We start from the raw sequence: 23,186 nt of genomic DNA on the forward strand, positions 1-23,186 counted from the left end.
CGTACAAATTGGTTGCTGGATAACTAAAATTACAAAGGACTTGTTTGTGAGAATATCCATGTCAAGTGTCATTTATCCTGTGCTTATTAAAAATACTTTTACTAGCTATCAACCTTCTAAGCAAGATCAAATAAAATTTAGAATACACTTGATATGAGTGATAACAAAGAGTTCTTAGAGGCAAGGAAAGAGGTTTTTTTTCTTTCTTTTGTGAAGGAGTTTTTAAGGTAAATTGAAAATGAGGAGACTTTTAACTTGATGGATATATGTACATTACTAATCCTGAATGCGTGTCAGTTATAAAGGTAGAGTATGTTTGAGCAAATCTTCTGTTGTAGCCATTTAAAATTCCAAAGTTCAAACCTCTAAATGGCTACTTTGCTTCAAAATAAGTTTATCATCTTTGCAGTTGAAATTGTTCATGCCCCTATTAAACAATGTGTATTAAGTATTAACAGATCCCTACAATGTAGCTTTAATTGTGCAGCATGTTAATTGTATGTGGCGACATCTCCCTACAAGTTAGATAAAAATTTGAATGGTTAGGAGACAATTTAAGAGGAATTACTTCCATATAAAAACATACTGTGTCAATTTTCATTTAACTTTTTTTGTATAGGGAAAAGTATTCGGGCACAACCAACTAGTTAAAAAGGAAGAAACAATCATGTTGCATAAAAAATTGATAATTTTCGTCGAGATTTACGTTGACATAAAAGTAAAATTACCAATGTTTCGGACTGGATATACCTATCCGAGCCCAACACCGAAACAGGGCCCAATAATTCCTGTAATGCCTTCCCTGTTCTAAAAGTTCTGAAAATCATGTGGTGCACTCTTCTTTCCTTTTTTCTTCCTTTTTTTCTTCTTTCATCAGCATCACATAAAAAACATGTATTAAATTAGAATTAAGAGCTAACAAAACCTTTTTGAAAAATTAATAAATTTGGATTAAATTTTTTTAAAATAAAAACTATTTTACAAGTAATAAATAAAAGCATAAATTTAAAATATAAAGCTTTTAATTTCAAAAATTCTCAAAAAGTTAGATAGATTAATAAAATGTACCTTAATGTCACTTTTATAGACGTATCATTATATATAGTATTGATTAAAAATTTAATTATTAATAAAATCATTTAAAGAAACTAACGTGTATTTATATATCTCTCTATTTAGGATCAATATATGCATTACTTTTTTTGTAATTTATGAAAAACTAATAAACTTACATTTTTCATTTGTTTTAAAAAATAGAAACAATAATTATAAAAATAATTTTTAAAGGTTAAAAAAAGAAAATTATTAAACCTAAAATTTTAAAAAATTATTGTATGAAAATTATTATTTTATTTGATTGGTAGGACTTGAAGACCGTGTCAATAGATTTATAATAATTCATGTAACTTATTCAATGAGTTACACTTCTTTTAATATGATACAAATTTAAAAGGCTTTTTCAGCAAGTCTAATGGTAAATTCTATTGAAGACAAATTGAATCAATTCAAACTTTATATTTTAATGATTTAATTATAAAAATAAAATAATAAAATCAACACAATGAATTTTGATTTGAATAAACATATATTTCGTGATAATATTAATTTCTATTTGTTAACTTTTGTTAGAATGATTTAGATTCCATAATTAATAAAGGGTAGGAATAAGTAAAAATCTATCCACGCGGTTGAGGCTTGAGTGGCCCAGTTGTTCTATTACCGACCCAAGATTTTCAAGGCCGCACACATACACTACATTCTGGGCCGGGCCCGGGCCCGACCACTGATAATTGTAGAGAGAGAATAAAAAAGAAAAAGAAAAAGGCACAAGAGTGTGTTGCATTGTTGGCGGTGTAGGGTTTAGTAGCCACCATGTTCAACTATTACTTCTCTTTCCACTCTGCTTCTGTGTGATTGTTCTTCTCCTCTTCCCCTCTTCCCCTCGTTCCCACTTTTCGAAGCTTCTCGAACTCCAGCAATGGCTGAAACCATCGTGATCCAAACGGAGCCTCCGAATCCGCCAGATCCTTCTTCGTCCACTACTATCGCCACTCCCTTGTTGTCGAGAAACATCGTGTTTCTTCCCGTCAAGAAGCCCTTCAAGGGTTTCTCCAACGATTTCCACATCGAAACCCTAAACCCTTCCTCCTCCGAGCCTCGACCCTCCGGTTCCGTCGCTAAGAAACACGACGCTTCCGAATTCTCCGAGTACGGCTTGGATCCGGAGCTCAGCTTCGGAATTACCTTCCGAAGAATAGTGAGTTCAATTTTCATCGCCTAATTTGAGATAAAAAAAAGTTTGTTTACTCCTAATTAGGAATCCTTGATTCTGCTACAGACTTTCATTTTTCGTTTCGCGTCCTTTTTAGTTGTTCTCGACACGTTCCGTTTTATCGTTAAACCTTAAGCTCAAATAAAATGATCATATTTTCCGTGTTCTGGGTAAATGGCTTTGGCATGTCATAGTTTTCATGATTTTTCAGTACCAAAGGATGCTATTCATGATTTTCAGGGAGCTGGATTGCGAAATCTGGGAAACACTTGTTTTCTGAACTCCGTATTGCAGTGTTTGACATATACAGAACCTCTAGCTGCGTATCTGCAAAGTGGGAAGCATAAAACTTCATGTGAGTGACTTTCAACATTTTCATTTTCCATTCTCTTCTGTTAGATAACAAATACTTCATTTATGGATCACTTTAGCTTTGTTCAGTTTGGTGTTGGGCAGGGTTATTTTTTCATAACTTTTCCTTCTAGTTGCCAATGATGCATACGCACGAAGGAAATTATTGTTATATTGAGCTTCTAATTATTATTATATTTTACAATCATTGTAGGCCACGTTGCTGGATTTTGTGCTCTGTGTGCAATACAGAATCATGTTAGTCGTGCACTGCAATCGACTGGGAGAATATTATCCCCAGAGGATTTGGTTGGGAATCTACGATGTATCCTTATGTTTGGTGTTTGATGTATGGTTGAACAAATATTTTTCATTTCCTATATCTCATTTTAGACATTTGATAAGAATTAAGCCACCGTCCAAAATAATCTGCTTCATTTTTGCATCTTCCTGTGTTTTGTGCTTGTATTCCTTTGAGCTGAGGAGAATGGTTGGCATGGAAGTTTGTTTACATTGAGCATGTACTTCTCTAATCCATTAAGTTTCTAACGAACTTCACATCTTTCCATATGAATATATCAGAAAATACCTGCTTATTGAAATTTGTTTACCAACTTATAGTTTTGCCCTTATGCATCTTCTTAGGAACTTCTCCGTTGCTGGTTTACCCTTTTCATCTTTTGAATGGAAAAGGAATGCATACATAATTTATTATTCTTACAGCTGATAAGGTGACAAGGCTAGGCAAATTGTTGTTTACTCTGTCTAAAAGCTGAGTATGATGCCAATAACAAGATTTCATGTGTTTGATTCTGTTAGACGAGGTATAATACTGTTTTTCAAGTTAACTAGAGAGTTTATTACTTGGTTTTATTATCCATGAACAATAAGCACTATTCCCTGTCCCTTTCCTCTTTTATTTGCTTGAAATTTGTAATTCCTGACATGAGATCAGGCATATCAAGAAATTTCCGAAATGCAAGGCAGGAAGATGCACACGAGTATATGGTGAACTTACTTGAGTGTATGCATAAATGTTGCCTGCCTTCTGGCATACCAAGTGAATCACCTGGTGCTTATGAGAAAAGTTTTGTTCATAAAATTTTTGGTGGTCGTCTCAGGAGTCAGGTAACTGTTTCTTGCTTTGTGGTGGAATTTTAGTGAGCAATGTTGTTACTAGCTGAGCTATGTATGAAGAACAGAGAAAGTATATGACACAGACATCGGGATATGCAAAATTTTAAAAATCTTAGGATACAAGACTGATATAATTCAACATCTAAAATTAATATAAAATAAACATTTTAAATCATGAGAGTTTATAATTAAAATATGGGCACAATTCATCAAATACACAATAAAATACTAAATTTTGTCTGATTATTGTAGTATTCCAATATTTATTGTTATAAACTTTAAAAAATTAAAGCAAAAAAAATTATATAGCTGCATCTAAAAGTATTTGAAGTATCTATGCAATATCCAATAAGGAAATGCATCTAACAAGACTATAACTTGTCTCAACTATAGTGGGTTTTTTCTTCAATGCATGATTACTTCATTACAACAATTGAAAAGTTCTTTGGTTGCCTATTCCAGGTGAAATGCCACCAGTGTTCTTATTGCTCCAACAAATTTGATCCTTTCTTAGATTTAAGTCTTGAAATATTCAAGGCAGATTCATTGCAAAAAGCACTTTCAAATTTTACGGCTGCAGAATGGTTGGATGGAGGGGAGAAGGAGTACCATTGTCAACGGTGCAAACAGAAAGTTAGGGCTCTCAAACAGCTAACAATTCATAAGGCACCTTATGTGCTAACGATCCACTTAAAGCGGTTTCACGCCCATGATCCTGGACAAAAGATTAAAAAGAAGATTCAATTTGGCTGTGCACTGGACTTGAAACCTTTTGTCAGTGGCTCGTATGTAAGTAAATAAGTAATAAGTAATATATATTTTTGAAATTGATATAAATTATCTTACTACATATCCTCCTATTGTTCTTGCAAAGTTCTTGAGAGATAAAATACAAAATATCTCTAATATTTGTTTTGCCATGCAGAATTTTTTGTTGCTTCTTGTTTTGAAATGTTTGGTATGCTGATTGACTGATATGTGTTTCTAACTTTAAAATGGTACATTATGCTTCTTTCAATTTTCTTCCATTTGGCAGGATGGAGATGTAAAGTACTCTCTATATGGCGTTCTGGTTCATGCTGGTTCCAGCACTCATTCTGGACACTATTACTGCTATGTTCGCACTTCAAATAACATGTGGTATACCTTGGATGACAACCGGGTACTGAAAATATGCTTTATGGTTTTCTTTTTCTAGTTTTATGGTTTTTGCAAATCTTGGCACTACTATGAATATCAATAAGCTTTGGTAAAAGCAGTCAGTGTTTCAAGATGCGGATAACTAAAAAGGAAAATAAATATTATCATGCAGAATAGCATTTTTTGAACTTTATTTACTCTATATTTGCCTATGGATGATATTGAAAAACATTGAAAAATAGATATTTGCCAATGGAAATGGCTTGCATAAATAATGTATTGATGAATGATGACTTCTTTTGTAGCAATACTGTATAAAGCCAAGCCAGACCCAAGGGTGCTTTTTTTTTGTTGCTGTATTATTGAAGTCAGTTATTTACCATTTTAACCCAATTTGCACTGTTGAAACAGGTAAGTCATGTCAGTGAGCGGGAAGTTTTAAACCAGCAAGCATACATGTTGTTTTATGTTCGTGATAGAAAAAATATTGTTCCAAGGAAGCCTGTTGACATTGCTAAGAAGGAAAATATGAAGACTAATGTGAATGGAAATAGAGAATCTTCAACTTCAAACCATGTATTGCAGGAATATCCAAATGGTACCATCGAAAATAAAGCCGAGAAGGATGCTCTAGTTCTGCAAAAGCATAATGTCATATTAGCAGAAAGCTTGATGCAAAGTAAAAGACATGGATCTGAACTTTCTTCCAAGGCCCAGGCACAGAATGACTCACCAGATGGACTGTCTGTAGCTAAATCAGAACTTGGATGCTTGTCATCATTAGGATCACTCTGGAAAAGATTATAGTCTCCCTCATAATCTGAAATCTTTGGCTGCACCAGTTGGAGAAAAAAATAATTTGCGCTATGAGAATGTAATTTCAAAAGAGGGCATTAAAGATTCTCCTTCAATAGTGCCCTCATCCACTAATCCCCAGAATGGTGAACTCACTACTGATGGAAAATGTCAGTCTCCGAAGGTACATAATTCCAATACTTTCGATATCCTCTTTGTGCTGAATCGGTAGGGATGTCAATTGGATGTTTTGGGTAAATTTTGAATTGGATCATAATGATAGCTAAAAAATCCGTTTATTTGTTTTTGTGATCTTTTAATTATTGAAGAAATCCAGTCTATCCTTGACCTATTTAATTTAAACCATCCAACCCATTCATATATAATTTTTTAATGGATGGATATCCAACTGTTCCATTTAAAAGTATTTAAAAATTCCATTTTTAATTATTGCAATATTATTGTCAGTGGATCATATAGTAATGGAGTATCAACAAAAAGAAGAAATGAGCTTTCAATAGCATCAAGAAGAACCCCACTTGATCCATTTTTAATAGTTGAATATTCCAATGGATTGGGAATAGATGGATGGATTGGATTGCATTTAAGGAAGGATGAATTGGTTGGATTATGGGTATTATATGGTTTATTTCGCCTCTCCTATGAGCTGGTGCTATTTCTGTTTTCTTGATTACTGAACTGTGAATCCTTTCTCTTCACTTAGAAAAATCTTGTCAAGATAGTTGATGTTGCTGCACCTCAAGATTCAAGCACAAATATGACCAATGGCATTTGCCCTAAGACATCACTAATTCATCCGAAAGTTAACCATCAGGTTTCTGTGCTATCCTGTGTGCCTACTGCTTTGAGCATGATTTTTTTATGTATTGACTTTATCTTTATATTTTTAGCTTGGAACTTCTGCAATTGGTTCGGTGTGTGAGAAAGCAAGTAGCATGACGTATGAAGATCTGGTTGGTTCTCAGGGACTGGTTCTTAACGAGTCAGTAAATACATCTTTGAATACAGCGAGTCTTAATCAAAAGCCTGTGAAAAAATCAAAAAAGAAGTTCCTTAGGTATCAGGTATCTTGGATGCATCTTCGCCCAATCTTCCATTACATGGTATACTTGGGCCCACGGAAGAAGAATCACAAAAGAAGTAAACGCCGCACTTTGGGTATGAAGAATCCAAACAAAGACAAGATGGATAAGCTTGCTTTCTCATCAGAAGATGCCAAACCTGTTGTATTTCCTTTGTTATTAAGTTGCTCTGAAAGTAAAGCAACCAAGGCTGGTTATAGACCTGGTGCTAATTTTAAATCTAGTGATGAATCTCTGATAGAAAATAGGGCTGAAGGGGAATTTAGGAAGAGAATTGATCATAGCTGTGCTGTGCTTGCATCAGCGGCGCAAATTGAAATTATATCCGGGAGTGGTTCAATAGTAAGTCAATTTGAAGCTAGACAGGCTGATAGTGCACAAGATAGCAGAAGAGATCAAATGCATAATGGTTTAATGAGTATGCTTAGTCGAGGTCTGGAGGAGACAGTTGGTAAGTTTCTAGTGATATTCCCTTTGTGGTTTTGTCTAGCATGATACATTAAATTTATGTTCCACATCCTTTTGGTTTTATGCTTGCTCTAGTGCTGTATAAGGCGGACTTGCATAATTGTTGATGTTGCTGTCTTTGGATTTGTATCATTCATAAATATACTTTTTTATGTTCAAGTAAATACATGTCTGCTTGCACATTTTAGCATATCTAAATGCTACACAAGTTGCACATTAATGCTTCAAGTTAACCAAACAAATATTTTCAGTATGTGTATGATCAACATTAAAGGGACACTCTACTGTAAAGTGGTCTAGAATGTGAATCTTTTCTACATACCTAATGCCATCTAAATAATGTTATCCTTGATAAACTAACTGCTTCTATTAATTTAGCTCAATTTCATACAGTTGCACGTTGGGATGATATAGAATTACCTTCATCTCAGCATTTGGAGTCAAAGAATGACAAACTTGTCAGCATTGGATATGTCGGGGATGAATGGTGAGAGCTCAGCTATATGTTGTTTCTTGTTTATTATATCTAGTCATGTGGTCTGTCATGTCCAAAATATGATGTAATGATTACCTTTAAAGTATCTTGCCTTGTAGATGCACTTGTTGACCTGGTCCTTTAGCTAATAATTGGTACATTGGTTTCAAATGTAAAGAAAGGGAAATGTTAGTGTATTTAGGCAGGTTTTGTTCAGAGATATGGATAAAATATGGTCTTTATGCAGTTACAGGCTGCTATTCACCATAATGTTGGCTTTTTGGTGGGGGAAGGCTTTGGAGTTGGGATTTGTCATTACTGTGTGACTTGGCTATTTTGATCTATAATTTTTGCATATGTATTTATAAATTTGTATCTTGCTGCCACAATTTGCAGGGATGAAGAATATGATAAAGGGAAGAGGAAGAAGATAAGGGGCTTCAAGCATAGCTTTGGTGGGCCTAATCTTTTTCAAGAAATTGCAGTCGAGAAATCGAAGTTTAAAAGGGCAAAGTTTGACCAATCTTGCTCAGGGAACCCTCCATTTAGGATATGACGTCCAAAACTCTATGCCTTCTATTGCTTGCAGGCTTTTTTTGTAGCAATTTTGTCAAAACGCTGAAAGTGTAATGAAGAGAGCACCTACCTAAATTCTTTTCTCCAGTAAAAAAAATTCGTTTGGTGGTTCACATCATTGTCCGCATAGGGTTGGGTTTTTGTGCACCTGTGTTCCTGTTGGACTTTTCTCATTTTCAGACTGTATTATTGTAGTAGCTGCACGCCGTAGCTCAGAAATTTTGTTCATGAATTTTAATTATTCAAGACATTCTGTATTTTAATTTTGTTACGAAGCGCGTGCGTCGTGTATCGAAGTTGTATTTTGCTTTTGGTTTGAGTTTGGATTTAGGTACTATATTTTCATGTACTAGGAAAAAATGTATAGGATAATTAATTTATCTCCTGATTCATAATTGCAGTCTTTTTTTATAAGCCTCATAAATGTAAGTCTGCTTTTGTTTGAATTACATAAAAGGAATTGTTTAAGTGTGTTGACTTTAATTTTTTAGAAAAAACGGGATGATGGATTAAGTTAATTGAAATCAAACATAGCACTAATCTGAATTTAACAACTACAAAGAGGTCTTAACTTAGATGCTTGAATATTGTATGTTATTGTAAACCTCAGTAGATGGATACTACAATGTATCATTTCTAAATTTATTAGTGTAGTGTCCTATGTGTTGCATGGACAATAAATTTATAAGAATAATTTTTTATATTATTTTAAGTTTTTAATATATTATTAATTATATAGTTTAAATTTTAATAAATATATATAAGTAAATATGTCAATAAATATTTAAATATTTTTTTATATGTATACATGTTATGGAAAAATGTTATTTTTGAAAGTGTTGTCCTAGAAAAGGGAGGGATCAATTACTTTGATGATGTCTTATATTTTTTTTATTTTCTTTTAAAAAATATGGTTTAGTTATTTTTTATGTGGTCTGTATGCTTGATTTGAGATAATAAAATTGATATGTTTTTTTGAAACATATAGCCTGAATTGTTTAACCGACATCATACTGAAAAAGCAAAAACTTCTTTTGAAATCAACACATTGGTTCAAATAGTGATACAACTTTGTCATAATAACTATGGAAAAATCAAGAACATGAAACACTTAAAGAAACTAAGCCAACTAAGAGACATGTGCAAATTCACTGAATTCAAAAGTTTCAAACTGAGCCAATTTGCAATAAAAAATAGGAGCAACTTTTTCCTATTATAAATTATTTTGTCTTAGACTAAACATATAAGATTCTATTAATGGTAGATATATTGTATATACACAAAAACAAAATTGAAGACATAAAAAGTAAAAAAAAACTACGGTGATTAATTTCTAATATATGATTAATGTAACAGATAATGTCATTTGTGTTTTGCCATAGTGCTTTCTCTAAGAAGAACAATGTGATGATACTATTTGATCAATTAGCAAACAAGTGGTCATGCAAAATCATCTGGGAGATTGATTGTGCTTCCTCGTATAAACTTATTGGTGGTTAGATTGATTGTTGTCAAACTAATCATCTTACTGAAGGGAAATCCATAAAACTTATGGTTTATGAAAACAAGAACAATGAATTATTTTTTCAATCAGTTTAGTTATATTTTTAATATTTTTAGTTCCCAGTGTATGATGTGTAATTTCATTTGAAAGAATTTTAATAATAATTGTTATGTTTATTTTTACAATTCATTTGGTTATCTTTTATTATTATTATTATTAGAATCTGTTTTTCATATCTTATATGTTAAATTTTGCTATTCTATTCTTTTTTATAATTATCTATTTTTTATTTTTTAAAGCTAAAAAATTAAAGAAATATTTTTCGTATTACAAACATTCTGATCATAGATTTATTAATTCTATAGTTTGCTTATATACCCTAAACACGTAACATATGATAATAGGGAATAAACATATTGTTATCTTATCTTAATATTATATAAAGTAAAAGTGGTTGCATATTTGTAAAATCAATTTTTTTCCTTTTGAGTGTCCATTCTAGTAAATTTGCAGTCATAAATTTGTAATTAAGAAAAAAATATAAATATTTGTGCAAATTAATGTTAATTTGATTAGACAAGTCTTCATATATTAATGCACTATATGAACTAATTATTAATTGTAAAGATTTAATTATAGACTTTAATACAAAGGTGTTATAATTTTATTTCTGTCTTTATAAAATATATGTTAAATAAAAAAGTATATTTATATATATATATATATATATATATATATATAATATAATATTTCTGAAATATAAAATACATTTAGAAGGATAAAATTTAGAAGTGTAAAATAATATCTTGAATTCCTTTAACATAAAGAATGATTTTCTTGAATTACTTTCTTGAATAATATCTTATCTTATATTCTTGAATTAACAAACAAAAAGACAAAGAGTGGAATTTTGCAACAATTATTACAGAACATATTGAAATTGAAGATTAAGAATGTAGAAAGATATGACATTAAAATTGAATCAAGAACACAATTTAGGTGACTCATTATTTTAAGTATAAAGAATTTAAACAAGTTACAATTCTCCCAAAAGAATGAAATTTCACAACAATGATTACATAGCATATTAGAGTTGAAGCTTAACCATATGAAGGAATATAACATTAAAATTGAATTAAGACTATAAATAAGGTGATTTGTTATTTTAGGTATTATGAATTTGAAGGAATCACAATTTTCTTCCTATTTAAACTAGATGGTTAATGTGTTTTTTAATCTTTTTCTTCCTCCTTTGACATCACTACTACAAGGATGTTAGTTTTTTTTTTCTCATGTTCAAGTTTTATTATACTAAGTTTTTATCATACTTTTGTGATTTGTGTGAGGATTGGAAGTGTGAACATGTGTACATGTGAGGCTAAGACGAGTGTTTGCATGAGTGCATGTGTGTGTAGCAAATGGAAGGTATGCTTATACTTTCATTAACAACTAATTATTGGATGTTCACATGAAAAACACATCAATCTAACTTTCTTGATTTTTTCTTCTTTATTTTTAATATTATTTTTATTAAAAAATATACATCATGTTTATACAAATGAGTTACTTTGTCTCCCATTAACAAAGTTGAAAAGCTTAGGTTCTATGAAATTAAGTTTGTTATAATATTTAAATTTTATTGTTCGTTTCATTTAAGTTACAACTATTTTTTTATGATATTTAAATTTTATTGTCCATTTCATTTGTGTTACAAATGTTACTATGTTTTATAGGATGGTATCTTACTCGAGACAAAAGTTCGCTGACTGGTTTAAGAGTTTTGGAGCAAAATTAACTCCTAAAAATGTCAATTTTTTTTTAATGTTTAGCAATTATAATTACTCATGAAATTTAGTATATATATTTTACGAATATGTTTTCTTCTTAAATTTGCATTGGACTGACGAAATGAGAATCCCAAATACTTTTTTTTCATATTGGGGAGACCACCTAGAACCTGGATAAGCATATGGAATTGATCCAAATAGAAATGTCATTACTCTATATGTTTCTACAATGGTTGATAATGAGAAACCCCATTTCAAATGTGGTGGCTTGAAAATCTCTAAATTTTATTCCTTAAAAACATATCATGTTGTGGCAATGCACCATATAATAGACAATTTATTTGAAATGATAATTTTTTACGTGAACTATGGTGAAGTTCATTACTCAGTGTCGATTATAAAAAAAAATTCATCTATAATAGATAATTGATCTGAAATGAGGATTTTTTATGTGAACAAAACTGAATCCTTTTGAGGTATTATTATCGTTTATAATAGACAAGTTTTTTTTTCTTTTTACTTTTTTTCCTTCTATCTTTTCAACATGATAAAAGGAGCCGTATTAGAATACTAATTGAATGCAATATGCGCATGATTGTATGAAATTTGGTGCTACTTTTAATTTCTTTTGGAAGAAATATTTGGTTGACGGCAATGCAAAACTCATTGACCTCGAAGACAATGCTTTCTATGTCTATTTTGTTAGAATTTTCTATTTTAATAATTAATGTATATTAATATTATAAGATAATTATATTAGTTATTTATTGGAATTTATTTTATATGATTAAATTAAGTGAATATGATAGACACTAAATTAGAGGGTATGAACTTAAATGAACAGATGTTAGTGTTAATCCATTAAGGGATAATGAGAACCCTATTAGGTTAACAGATTATAAGAAAGCTATGATCCTCGATATAGCGAGTCGTCATAGTTTCTCTTGCTCCATCTGAACAATTATGACAGTCCTATTGAGGAATAAAGAGGTTCCGGTTGAGGAAGAATCATGAAGTTACCAACTACATTGTAAGCTAGTTATTTGTTATCTCTACAACATTCAGTAACAAATTCAAAGGAAGAGCATATAGATAATAAATCACCTGCGGATTCAGATTTCGTTGCATTTGTTTGAATCCAAGTATTCCTAAAACTCTTCCTGATAATCTAACATAATGTGTTCTTGGTGGTTATTAGTATTTTATAAGGATTCCCTAAAATTTCAACATATTTATAAAAAAGATCAAGCGGTTTGATAATATTTTTAGGTGAAATGATAAAAGTGATGAGTTTTATTGGCTAAAATCAAATCATGAGGCCTAGTTGCACTTCTTGGGAAACGATGAATTTGAAATGAAAATTGTTGATTTAAGTAAGAGTAAAATCCATTATCCTATAGATATACGTGATTCTGATTCAGAAGACACTCAAGTTATTTATGAAAATAATGAGCATGCCAAGAAGATAATGTTTGTGTTTTTTATGATCTTGAAAATAAATTGAGTTATTATCATGCAAAATGTTTTTCATTAGTAAGTTTAAAGTCATTGATTATGTTTAAATTGGATAAAATATCATTTCATAAAAAATTTTAAAAAAATTTCAACTTCTTTTACTCTTTTTCAACTTTTGGAAGCTAAGTTTTATTCTATTACATTTTCACAAGACATGTACTTTAGAGAATCATAAAAGACGTATGTGGTCCTACCGCCTTAGGTGGACAGGATCAAGAAATACAAAATGTTATTTGACTTTTGAATGAAAATAAATTTTAACATCTATAGATTAAAAAAGGTTAATAACATTCAATTTAGTGTCTGCATATGAGCACAAAAAAATACATATCATGATTATTGAGAATTAGTTAATTCATATTGTCGTAACATGCAGTTTCTTTATGTTTTTATTGCTTTGAACAACCTTCATCAAATTAATCATTATTTTTAATAAATTAAGGTTAAGCGACATGAAATTAATCGTTTTTTTCAATAAGTTATGATTTATATCAATAAAATAAGATTTCTTATATTGTATATGTGTTTCATAATTTAATGTTGACAATAATTCTCTTATATCTTGTGCAAAGTTGACATTTAATCACTTTTATTTAATAATATTTAATCATTTCTTAAAAACATATAATTCAATTTAATAATTAAATTTAATATTTCAAAAAATTATCCCGTGCATCACAACGAATAACTTAACTAATTAAGGAATAATAACCTATATGAGGGTAAACTTTTAAATTAGTTCTCAACATTGAATCATAATGTATTAAAGGACAAAAATTACAAGTTTACCTTATAAATACAATGGTGCTGATTTTTAATTTCCATAGAAATTTCAGTAGATAGATATTTATATTACCATGTACCGAGTGTATGGATTAAGGGGGTTGAAAAAATAAGAAAATTCTTAAAGAAGAAAAAAAAACGCATTTATTACAACTTTAGTTATTTTTTATATTAAAACTCTTTATCTCAGATGTTACTTTAATACATATAACTTAAAATAAACCCTTTTTATTTTTTATTTTCCCTCTAGATTTAAATTACTTATATTTTACTCTAACAAAAAAATTATACAATATACAAAGTATCTACAAATTTAGCTATAAATGTTAAAGTGACAACACAAGCCTATCATATCATCAGGACATCACTTAAAAAGGAATACAAAATCATTTATAATTTCTAATATAAGTTTCATTAATAATTAAATTCAATTTTCTTTTCACCATGATATAAATATATATTTATATTAATTTTATTGATGATTAATATTTATCAGAAAGTATTACTAATTATCATTTATGATGCCTCTGTGTTTTTTTTTTCATCTACAAGCCAAAACCATACTTAATTAATGTTTTTTTTTTTTCATCAATAAGTGGAAACGTTACTTAAGATATCGCAGTCCATTTGACTCTTCATAATAATAATAATTAATACAAACTAGGTTATTTGGGTTAATGCCAACCGATAGGCCACTTAAGTCAGGATTTGTGCAGAGTGCGGGCTTAACAAATGCAAGTTTGCATCTCATTATGCTTAAAGTAGGCAAAGAACCTTAAAAACATCTATAAATTAATTAACGAGAAAAAAGTTAATTTAATTTGATACTAAAATAAATAATACATGTATTACAAAAATAAATAAAAAATAAAAGTCACCTGACTTTAAAAAAAAAGTACATAAGTTAGCCTGCTTTCAAGAATTGAGAACTCCAATTTGTTCTATGATCAAATAATGACTTCCTATATATCTTAATTATCAAGTGACTTATGTATTGGCATGATGTTTGGGAATGGTGTGAAAGTGCTATATGTGAAAGGTTTGCTCTCAAGATGAATTTTGGCTTGCACAGAAGTATGTGCATGATGGTTTATTAATTTAGAAAGTTTGACTAGATCTTCATCGTATTCATGGAATATTGTCCTGCAAAACGATATCATGGTATAGCTCTCTCTCTCTCTCTCTCATCCCACACATTCTACTTAATGAAATCACACGATAGCATGCTCTCTCTTTAAATGAATCATGTATTCTTTCCCTCCACCGTTGGATATCTAGAGAGGGTTTTCCATGATATATATCTACATATAATAATACTACTGTAGTGTTATTTTTTATATATATTATGATGCACCTCAGGAAGTGGCCCCTCTGTTGCAGTAACATTATTAATTTGACGTGGTTTGAAATATAAGTATGGTGGCATGATTAAGGAAATGGATATCATACACAATGTCCGCATTAAAATATTAGTGGAGATGCTATGATTATTCAAAGTAATTTTGTCGGTTGATTTCAATGTTACTCATTAAGCCTCACCCTTAATCAATGCAAATCATTAGACACTGTGCGCGGCTTCATTTTCACCCTCTCCACTCACTAGATGCTTGTGACTTGAGTTCTTACATGTGTCCACAGTCAAATATTTATGCATATTGGCCCAACTTGGAGGTTTGTTTATAAACTGGACAGTTTCTGCGCATGTTTCATCAAGAACCAAACTTGCCATGTGAAAGCACCAATTACTGTATTCCTTGTAGGTGAAGATTTTGTCTATATAATATAAAAGGGAATGAAGTCAGATCAGCCTTCTAAAGTCAAGTGTGCATTTCTCCCATTAACATTCAAATAAGTGGGGTGTTAGAGAAAGAAGGGATTGTGGGCCACTAGAAGAAAAATAGAGTCTAATTTTGTCACAAAATTAACTCTATAGTCAAAACATCAAGACATTAGACAAAATCTCATTAAAAAAATCCATTAGATATATAGGATAAAGATTCTTTAACATCTTTAAAAGGTGTATAGTGTATACACACATTGGAGGTAAAGAAGATGAAAATTAAAAGAATTAAGAAATTCAAGTGAAAATATAAAAAATATAAAAAAATGTTAGATATAAGCTTTTGCTAAGATTATACCACTAAAATAAACTGCACCCTATTATTGGCAAAGAGATAAATATTGGTCCTTTCCATTGCTTCACGTGATGAGACAAACTAGCCGAAGGGCTCAATACCCAAATTGAAATGGATTATTGTTTTCAAGTGAAGAATGGTGTCCACATGGTAGATTCTTGGCTACTGCCACTGTTCCTAGAGCCTTACATTGAGAATGGCCCGCATTATGTAATTGGCAACCTCGTGAGCATAAATTAAGGTGGGAAAAGGAGTAATAAAAAACACTCACTTTAGGAAAATGGTGTAGAAGGGAACTATTTTCTATGTTTCAAAGTTAAAAAAGTACTCTTTATTCCAACAAGAAATCTAGCTAACCCATTGAAGTGACCATCATCTACAATTATTTAATTTTTGGGGGGGACTGGAGGGTGGGTTGTGTTGTGAGACCACGATTTACAGTTGGATTATTTCTTACTTTCCTAGTACCAACAACATTAATTGCACAACAAAGATCATCAACTTTCATGAAAAGAGAGATAGAAAATCGAGGACAGGAAGACAACACACAATAGGGGTCACACCGTTTCCCCTGAACCGCAGTTGGATTATTTCTTGGTACAAGTCAAGTTGTTTGAGGGTGAAACTTGAAAGGACCCAAAATTTCTAATTAAAAGTTAATTTAGAAATATATAATTCTAAATATTTGTGCTAATTTAATAAATGTCTAGCCAATTAGCTTCATATTAAGCCTAAGAAAATTATGTTTTAAATTCTTTCATTAAAATTTTAATTATGAGTAATTTTTAAATAAGATAATTCAATCACTCATTTAATGATAATATGGGAGAGGTAAAAAAAATTAATGTCTATACACTAATAATATAAAACAATTTTACACCATTATATCAAAAAATTTGTTCTCAAAAAGAGTAAAAAAAAAAAACAAGAAATGATACGTGCTCATTTTTTCCTTGTATAATTATTATATCAAAATTCAAAAGAGACTTATCTTTCTTTCTTTTATCCAAAAAAAAAAAAATGGTGATCAACACCCTCACACACTCAACAAAGAATCATTTAATTCACACCAATAAATCTGTCATCTGTGATATATTCACCACCATCACCAACCGTCACCCTCAATGAGTTCAGTTCCTTCCCATTTATGCTGCTGAAACACTGCACTATTCACCCTTTCTTTCTCAGTAAACACAGCACTGCATGTTGCGCTGTCGCTGCCTCTTTTGAAGGGGGGGGAAAGCCCCTCTTGAAAATTCAGTTTCTACACAAAAAGTGCTGCCACAGAACCGTAGCATCACAGCTTTTCCACAACCTTGAGTCTAGACAAAGCCAATAGTTTGCTTCTTGCATCGGTTGTTTCTTTATTTATCCTTCTTTTTGTTGCCTTTCGGGGATCCTCACATCCAGACAAACTTGCTCACATTCTCTTGTTATAGTCCACAATCTCATATTACATCACAGTGACTTTATTTTGTCTTTAAAAAGTACCATTAGTTTTTATAAGCTTGTGCTGTGTACTTTTACTTTCTCAACCACTGTGTCCTTCTATGCTATATCATGCAGTAAAAAAAACATTGTTTCCCTAGCTGAGAGATTTTTCTTATAGTAAAACATTCTATACTTCATGATATGGTTTTGAAGTTCTAAGGGGATATTTTCCTGTGGTGGTTTGCATCTTTTGCAAGTATCAGATAACACTCCTTCATGGGGTTGGGAGTGTTTGGTTCTGTTCTGGTTTTGGCTCTCTTATTCAAGCATTTGGCATCTCAGCAACCGAATACTGATGAATTCTTTGTGTCTGAGTTCTTGAAGAAGATGGGTTTAGCATCTTCCCAAGGCTACAACTTCTCTGCTTCTGTCTGTTCATGGCAAGGGGTTTCTTGTGATGCCAATGGAGAACATATTGTTGACTTAGTCTTTTCTGGTATGGACCTTTCTGGCACTATGCCTGACAACACCATTGGCAAGCTAAGCAAACTTCAATCTTTGGATCTTAGCCACAACAAAATCACTGGCTTGCCTTCAGATTTCTGGAGTTTAAGCTCTCTCAAGAGCCTTAACCTGTCCTCCAATCAGATTTCTGGCTCATTGACTAACAACATTGGCAACTTTGGTTTGCTAGAAAGCATTGACTTGTCCAGCAACAATTTCTCAGAGGAAATTCCTGAAGCTGTTAGCTCACTGCTGAGTCTGAGGGTCCTCAAACTTGACCACAACAGGTTTGCACACAGCATACCTTCTGGGATTCTCAAGTGCCAGTCTCTAGTTTCAATTGATGTTTCTTCAAATCAGCTGAATGGAACACTTCCAGAAGGTTTTGGCGCTGCTTTTCCTAAACTTAGGGTCTTGAACCTTTCTGGGAATAATATGTATGGTCATGTTTCAGATATTTCTGGGTTAAAGTCCATTGTGAATCTCAACATATCAGGGAATTCGTTTCAGGGTTCTATTGTGGATGTGTTTCAGGGAAGATTGGAGGTTCTGGACCTTAGCAGAAACCAATTTCAAGGTCACATTCCACAGGTACTACACAACTTTAGTAGTTACAATTGGTCTCATTTAGTTTACCTTGATTTGTCAGAGAATAATCTTAGTGGGGATTTTTTTCAAAATTTGAATGAGTCCCTGAATTTAAAACACATTAATCTTGCACACAATAGATTTACCAAACAGAAATTCCCACAAATTGAAATTCTCCTGAAATTGGAATATCTGAACTTGTCCAAAACTAGCCTTGTTGGTGAAATTCCTGATGAAATCTTACAAATGAGTAATTTGAGTGCACTTGATCTTTCTATGAATCATCTTAGTGGGAAAATTCCCTTGCTGAGGAATGAACACCTCCAAGTCCTTGACCTTTCAAACAACAATTTGACTGGAGCAGTCCCTCCATCTGTCTTGGAGAAACTCCCATGGATGGAGAAGTACAACTTCTCTTATAATAACCTAATCCTCTGTGCTTCTGAAATCAAACCTGAGATCCTGACAACAGCATTCTTTGGATCATTGAACAGTTGTCCAATTGCTGCAAATCCACGACTCTTCAAAAGGAGAGACACTGGAAACAAGGGAATGAAGCTAGCCCTGGCATTAAGCTTCTCAATGATCTTTGTGCTTGCTGGCCTTCTGTTTTTAGCATTTGGTTTCAGAAGGAAAACAAAAATGTGGGAATTCAAGCAAACTTCATACAAAGAAGAGCAAAACATTTCAGGTCCCTTTTCATTCCAGACTGATTCAACAACTTGGGTAGCTGATATTAAGCAAGCAACATCAGTCCCAGTAGTAATCTTTGAGAAGCCTTTGTTGAATATCACATTTGCAGACCTCTTGGCTGCAACTTCAAATTTTGATAGGGGCACCCTTTTGGCTGAAGGAAAATTTGGGCCGGTCTATAGAGGCTTTCTGCTTGGTGGCGTTCATGTGGCGGTTAAGGTTTTGGTTGTTGGTTCTACATTGACCGATGAAGAGGCTGCAAGAGAGCTAGAATTTCTTGGTAGAATCAAGCACCCCAACCTTGTTCCTTTAACTGGATATTGTGTAGCTGGGGACCAGAGAATTGCCATATATGATTACATGGAGAATGGTAACTTGCAAAACCTGCTTTATGACTTGCCACTTGGGGTACAAAGCACAGATGATTGGAGCACAGACGCATGGGAAGAAGCCGACAACAATGGTATTCAAAATGCTGGCTCTGAAGGGCTACTCACATCTTGGAGATTTCGCCACAAAATCGCCCTTGGCACGGCTCGAGCATTGGCCTTTTTGCATCATGGTTGCTCACCTCCAATAATCCACAGAGCTGTTAAGGCTAGCAGTGTCTATTTAGACTATGACTTGGAGCCAAGGTTGTCTGATTCTGGGTTGGCCAAGATTTTTGGAAGTGGCTTGGATGATGAAATTGTGCGTGGCTCGCCTGGTTATGTTCCACCAGAGTTTACTCGACCAGAATTGGACACTCCAACACCAAAATCTGATGTGTACTGTTTTGGGGTGGTGCTCTTTGAGCTAGTGACTGGAAAGATGCCAGTTGGAGATGATTACCCTGATGATAAAGAAGCAACTTTGGTAAGTTGGGTGAGAGGACTTGTAAGAAAGAACCAAGCTTCAAGAGCTATCGATCCGAAAATTCACGACACAGGACCAGATGAACAAATGGAAGAGGCTCTTAAGATTGGTTATCTTTGCACTGCTGACCTTCCCTTCAAGCGACCAAGCATGCAACAGATAGTTGGACTTCTAAAGGATATTGAACCTACTGCTAGTTAGTGACCATGTTATTTCATTTTTGTTTTTAATTTCTCTTTGATTTTTCTACTTGAGAGCTTCTCATGCTACCTTGGAGAAAATGTAAAGCAGTTATGAGTTCTTGAATATTGATCTCTTTTCATTTTTCCCCCCCACCACTTCTGGTAGATAAACAAAACTTTGATGATGAATATACAGCTAGACGTGATCTTTGCACTATCACATGTTGCTGCAGTTTACTTTACTTTTTTGTAAATTTAGTTATATCTTCCTCTATAAAAGTAAACGCCTGTGGAAATTAGGTACCGTTGGAGACACTCACTATTTGTAAATGTTAGAAACACATGCTGATTTTACAAGTAAATGATCTTACTGTAAATCTTTGTCAGAGATACGCAGAGTTGAAGGCAAGCCAGGGGATGCAGGAACCGGAACGGCAAAACCATCACAAAGAAAAATGCGATAATAATTAGCCTCTAGTCTACCATGTGTTTTTGAACGTGAAAAGAAAAATAGGAGGTGGATTAACTTTTTCGTAAATACTTATAAGAACATAAAAGTAAATAAACTTCTCTATAAACTAAGGCAAGTGTTAACGGTGTTTTAAACCTTGTTGCTGCAATATTTCACACACAAAAAAGAACAACGTATACAGTTGCTCATTTATATAATTATAATTTGATACACATTGTTTTATCATTCGATTGTATGATTGATTTTATTTCATTTTATGCAATTATGCACCTTTATATAATTACTAAGCAGTATCCAGCCAAAAACAAATATGTTTGAATCTTTGATGTTGTTGAAAGGGGAGTGAAGAAACAACTAAAACCGCGGGTGAATGAGAAAGAGCAGTGACGTTGGAATTGGAGTAGAGGGCAGTACTTGAAACTATTTTGTCTAACATATACATTAGTCAGACCAAATCAACTAAAAACATAAATTATTATGTGCCACGAATATTTTATATGATTATTTAATGTAAAAAATAATGTGTTTGTTTATTTATTAGTTTAGTTAACCCGAAACACCCAGCATGTGCGGAACAATGGAAGCATGATATGATTGCAAATAATTTTGGATGGTCGATCATTTTGGTTTGGTTGGCCAGCACCCACCAATGCACCTTTTTTCACCTTAAACATGTAGTGAGGTTTAAAAGTGGTTAAATGGTGTATTAGTTAATTTATAGCCATTATTAAATTTTAAATTATGTGATGAATTAAAATGACAAAACTAGAGATGATCAATTCACTCCCACCTCACCCCATTTTTCTTTCATATGATATGCCTCAGGGCTCAAGCTCATTTTTATATGGGTGTGTCATGGAAGATCGAAAGTTTGCAACTTTGCGATAAACTAATTAACTAACTCTCCTTGGCTGGTTTCTCCTTTTTAGTTTTAAAATTTTTAAAAACTAAAATAAATTATAGTTTTAAATTTTGGTTTATTTTTTATTTTTAAAAAAATATTACAAATTAAAGATAAATAAAATGACTCAATCGTTTTATCTTATCTCATTTTATTATAAAATAATGACGTGACAAAGGTAGCGGAGTGAGAGTGACGATGCTCTATAGTGGTGGTGTCAGTGGAATGGTGGTGGGATGGAATAGTGATAGCAATGGTGGTGACGATGATGATAGTAGTGATGAAATGGTGATGCTAGTGTCTTAAAACCCGACCCGACTCAGTCGATCGGATCAACTTGATTGCGACCTCGAGGTCTAACCAAGTTAGGTTGTCTATTAGATTGAATTTGTGATTAAACTGGTGACCTACTAACCAAGGCCATGTCACGCCCAAGGGAGAAAATGCGTTGGTTATACGCGTTAATTAAGGTTGGGTATAAAAATTTATTTTTTTCTAATGAAGACTGGGTCATGTGAGTCAATCAGTGACTCACTGTTTCGACTATTGGTCCAATGATTCAATGTCTTGACTAAGTCAATCACCGGTTCGGGTTTTAAAATTATGGGTGGTGGTGGAACAATGACAACGGTGACAACAATGACAAAATGATGATAGCAACAGTGGTGGAACGGTGATGGTGGTAGTGACAATAATAGTGGTGGTGACAACGACAATGGTGAGAGGTGGAATAGTGATAACGATGACAATGAAAATGACAACAATAGTGATAGTGGTGGTGGTGGTGAATGCAATAAAGGCGAGGTGCGATGGCGAGAGAATGATAGAGGCAATAGTGGTTGTGACGATGATAGTGGTAGTGGAGACAACAATAATGATAGGATGCCAAGGGTGGTGGTGTTATGATGATGATGGTTAGAATGTGCTTTTTAAAATTAAAAATCAAATTCACAAAATGTTTTTTTTTTATAATGAATGTAAAACTGTTTTGAAATTGGGTTAAAAATTAATTTAGTTCATTTTTATCAAACACGTTTTGTTTAAAAAATTGTATTTAAAAATAAAAATCTGAAACTTTCAACTATGTCCAACGGGACCTAAGTTTGCGTTTTAGTCTTTTCTTGTTGAAATTTCAATTATTTTGAAGTGGAAGGAATGCTCAATAGAATATGTTTGCCCTTATTGGCCTTAGGTATATGTATGTTTTAGTTTTACTGCAGGAGAAACAAAAAGATGCGATCACCCAGAGAATTATATGGGGTTCGGCCCTTTCGCCCACCTATGGCTAATGACAAGAGATGATGACATTCACAGTGTGGTCCAAATCCAATGGAGTTTTTTTCCTCTTGGTATTTTGCAGCCTTACATGGAGACTGTTTCTCTAATAATCTTTTTGCCATGAAAGAATGTTAGAGAGAGTGAGTGTCACTACTAAAGGGGTCTGGCTCTCTGTTGATGGAGTCAAACTTGTGTGTTATTATAACCCTCTAGATAATGTTTTCGATTCTTAATGATAAAA

At 32.5% G+C, this 23,186-nt stretch overlaps 3 protein-coding genes across 3 annotated transcripts; all 3 read left to right on the plus strand.

Moving 5' to 3' along the window:
• Positions 1-1,829: 1,829 nt before the first annotated feature.
• LOC100786606 (ubiquitin carboxyl-terminal hydrolase 23-like) lies at positions 1,830-8,712 on the plus strand. The gene is given in 12 exon segments (XM_014768522.3): positions 1,830-2,257; positions 2,513-2,627; positions 2,838-2,948; positions 3,579-3,751; positions 4,223-4,549; positions 4,797-4,922; positions 5,312-5,683; positions 5,685-5,879; positions 6,420-6,530; positions 6,607-7,249; positions 7,660-7,753; positions 8,138-8,712. Coding segments are annotated over 12 exon segments (2,706 nt in total). The 5' UTR covers positions 1,830-1,978; the 3' UTR covers positions 8,298-8,712.
• An 8,254-nt stretch (positions 8,713-16,966) lies between these two features.
• On the plus strand, positions 16,967-20,514 carry LOC100787157 (probable LRR receptor-like serine/threonine-protein kinase At2g24230). Its single transcript, XM_003518171.5, has one exon. It carries the CDS (start codon positions 17,749-17,751, stop codon positions 20,311-20,313), a length of 2,565 nt encoding a protein of 854 aa, XP_003518219.1. The 5' UTR covers positions 16,967-17,748; the 3' UTR covers positions 20,314-20,514.
• Positions 20,515-21,865: 1,351 nt separating this feature from the next.
• LOC106797654 (N66 matrix protein-like) lies at positions 21,866-22,573 on the plus strand. The gene is made up of 2 exons (XM_014772479.1): positions 21,866-21,955; positions 22,325-22,573. Exons 1-2 carry the CDS (start codon positions 21,866-21,868, stop codon positions 22,571-22,573), a joined length of 339 nt encoding a protein of 112 aa, XP_014627965.1.
• The last annotated feature ends 613 nt before the right edge of the window (positions 22,574-23,186 follow it).

Source organism: Glycine max, chromosome 2 (genome assembly GCF_000004515.6).
Source record: "Glycine max cultivar Williams 82 chromosome 2, Glycine_max_v4.0, whole genome shotgun sequence".
NCBI classification, from domain to species: Eukaryota; Viridiplantae; Streptophyta; class Magnoliopsida; order Fabales; family Fabaceae; genus Glycine; species Glycine max.

Bases quoted from the DNA above. Each gene is read 5' to 3' on its own strand.
- LOC106797654 (XM_014772479.1), top strand. From the start codon at position 21,866: ATGCTCTATAGTGGTGGTGTCAGTGGAATGGTGGTGGGATGGAATAGT. The intron at 21,956-22,324 runs GTGATGCTAGTG...AAATGATGATAG, and splicing joins ATGATAGTAGTGATGAAATG to CAACAGTGGTGGAACGGTGA.
- LOC100787157 (XM_003518171.5), top strand. From the start codon at position 17,749: ATGGGGTTGGGAGTGTTTGGTTCTGTTCTGGTTTTGGCTCTCTTATTC.